This window comes from Culex quinquefasciatus, chromosome 2, assembly GCF_015732765.1.
Source record: "Culex quinquefasciatus strain JHB chromosome 2, VPISU_Cqui_1.0_pri_paternal, whole genome shotgun sequence".
In the NCBI taxonomy this organism is placed as follows: domain Eukaryota; kingdom Metazoa; phylum Arthropoda; class Insecta; order Diptera; family Culicidae; genus Culex; species Culex quinquefasciatus.
This window is the reverse complement of record NC_051862.1, coordinates 117,912,477-117,915,069: the sequence shown is the minus strand read 5'-3', so window position 1 is coordinate 117,915,069 and position 2,593 is coordinate 117,912,477. Positions and strand designations below refer to the sequence as shown.

The 2,593-nt window shown below is 44.5% G+C and overlaps 1 protein-coding gene across 1 annotated transcript; it reads right to left on the bottom strand.

Moving 5' to 3' along the window:
• Positions 1 to 656: 656 nt before the first annotated feature.
• Positions 657 to 2,303, bottom strand: LOC6041314 (caspase). Its single transcript, XM_001850542.2, has 3 exons — positions 2,089 to 2,303; positions 1,555 to 1,863; positions 657 to 1,498 (listed from the first exon to the last, which is right to left on the bottom strand). Exons 2-3 carry the CDS (start codon positions 1,853 to 1,855, stop codon positions 972 to 974), a joined length of 828 nt encoding a protein of 275 aa, XP_001850594.1. The 5' UTR covers positions 1,856 to 1,863; positions 2,089 to 2,303; the 3' UTR covers positions 657 to 971.
• Positions 2,304 to 2,593: the final 290 nt, after the last annotated feature.

Here is a 2,593-nt window from a genome sequence, read left to right as displayed (position 1 = left end):
GATTCGTTGTACCTAGAGCTGGCGCATCGGCAAAAAATCCGATGTCTCCGGAATCAACGGTTTTCCCTGAAAAAGCATCAAATTTTCCTCAGCATGCTATGAAAGCTTGATGCACACCGAGACGCCATTTGTCAGGTAGCTATCACGTGGGTTAGAAATGGCTGGAATATTCAATTACAAAGCTTCTTTTAACTAAAAAATGAACATTTCGAGCAATCCTGATATTATTTAGTCAAATCCAGAATCTTTGCATACCAAATTTGTGTTTTATTGCTAATATTTCAACCACGTGCCTTTGGATTGTTAGTCCAACTGCCTACCAGCGACTCCACCGATACAGGACCCAGGGAGACGACTCCTGCACCTGGACTGAGCTAACGACCTAACATTTTTAGGTTAGTCCGGGGCCAACATTTACTTCCCGTCCAACGGAAGGCGTGATCAGACAAATCTCGTCTCGAAAAATGCCACCGGGACCTTCTGGGATCAAACCCAGGCCGACTGGGTGAGAGGCAACCACGCTTACCCCTACACCGCGGTCCCGGATTTGAGGTGTCGGACTGCTGTCACACTTAAGCGTGAAATAAATGCTTGGGCGGAGGATTTTTTTTGATGATTTACATGGAAAATTTCGAAGCATTGATTTGCCCTTGTTGAATTCACAAGGAGATTTTAAAACGATGTAGTGTATATTATTCTTTGATTAAAACAGCTTTTAAATAAAATAGAGACGACAGTTAAACAATACATTCAGATGAGGTTTCGTTGGTTGATATAAAGCAATGCCAGAGAAAAACATTTTAAACTTAATTTTAGTATTCGAAATGTATTTTTTAATACAATTATTATAATAGTGTCGTTGGTGAAGAACATTTTATCTGGTTTCGAAACGATATTAATGTAAATCAGCGAACTCATACATTATTCGGTGTCATTTCGTCAGCTGCATGAACATAAAAAGTGTTAAAAACTTAAACATAGTTAAACAACAACAGTCTGGTCAGCATCGACACAATGCATGGTGTTTGCTTTTTGAGGTGGTATTCCGGCGTGTTGGGGGCAATCGACTCGTACCCGTAGGCCACCTTCTGGACCACGAAGGTAAGCAGCGTCAATAGATCATATCGCTGTCCATTTTCGTTCAGTTCGTTGCAAAACTCCCGTATGAACCACGACCCGTTGCGGGTGTTACGGAACGACATGAATCCGGGAATTGTGGCAAAAGCAAACAGAAAGTCCGCGTGCGTAGGAATGCTGTACCGTGCGACGCCATCCTTTTCAACCTTCACGCCCTGGTCCAGCTCGTTCCCCCTGCAGGCTTGAATGATGAAAATCTTTGGCTTTCCAATCAGCGTCGGGCAGCGATCGCCGGTGAACTGTGTCCAAACGCTCGAAATCTGGTACGGACAATCGTGGGCGTAGATAATTTCCCCCTCGTCACCGTGTGTCAGCACGGCCACCAGCAGACAGTCCGAGCTCGAGTGGTCCATCAACGAAACTTGAAACGAGAGAACAGTCAACCACTGGAGAACCCTCAACCCCTTAGCTTCTTACCTTTCTCCGTGATATGAAGAATGTCCTTCAATCGCTTGTCCCGGTACAGGTCCACATCGAAGCCCAGCCGTTCCAGCGATTCGGTCAGCGCTTTGCAGTCCACTTCGCTGCCTTCTCTGGCTGGAAGCTTTACATTTGGCACAGCGAACACGGCGTGGGTGAAAATTATGGCCTTCCCTCGATTCTTGTGATTCATCGGATAGTAGGAAGAGTAGCGATCTATGGTGTAAGCTGGCGGTGGCACTGCCGGACTATTCAGCGAGGGACCACTTTCTTTTCGGCCAAACATGATTTTTTTCATGCTCTGAGCTGAAAACACCCAAACGAAAAGCAGTCAAAATATCACTTTTCTCCTAGCAGATTGACACAACTTTCGAACGAAACAAAGAACCCGATTGAATACGCGCAACTGCGTGTCCTTTTCGTGTTACAACTTGGTTCTATCGTGATGGTTCATTGACATCGGTTCACGAAGTCAACACTGCACATGCACCACAAGCCATGATACACGTGTGCATGGTCAGCTGGACGTACCTTCAAGTCACTTAACTATTTGTTTGGTATCGTTGAGGAGGTAGATTGGGACGAATTCTTCGACGCCAAATTTTGACTTGTTTCGGGCGTCCGGTAGGAACGAAAGAAATCTGTTGAATGACTTCATCGCGTTCCGCATATTCGAGGCATATTTCGGTGACACATCTATTTTACACATGTCTGCTTCTACACTAAGCGCGGCACTACAAGCAGTTGGGCGCACAAACAGAATGTCTATATAAACAGCAGCGAACATGTGGTTGCGAACGACGCGTGTATTGGTGGCACTGCACTAGTCGCGAATTTCGCTTGTGTGATGTGGTTGCCATAATTTGGATTCAATAAAATAATATACTAAAATTAAAGAATAATTATTTATTCCAACATTTCCATTCATTTCAAAGACGTTTTAATAACATTTCTCAGTCTTAACCCAAACCAAAGCAATTTTGGCCATGGCTGGCAAACATAGATTTGGAGCACTGAAACTCGTTGTCCTTTTCCT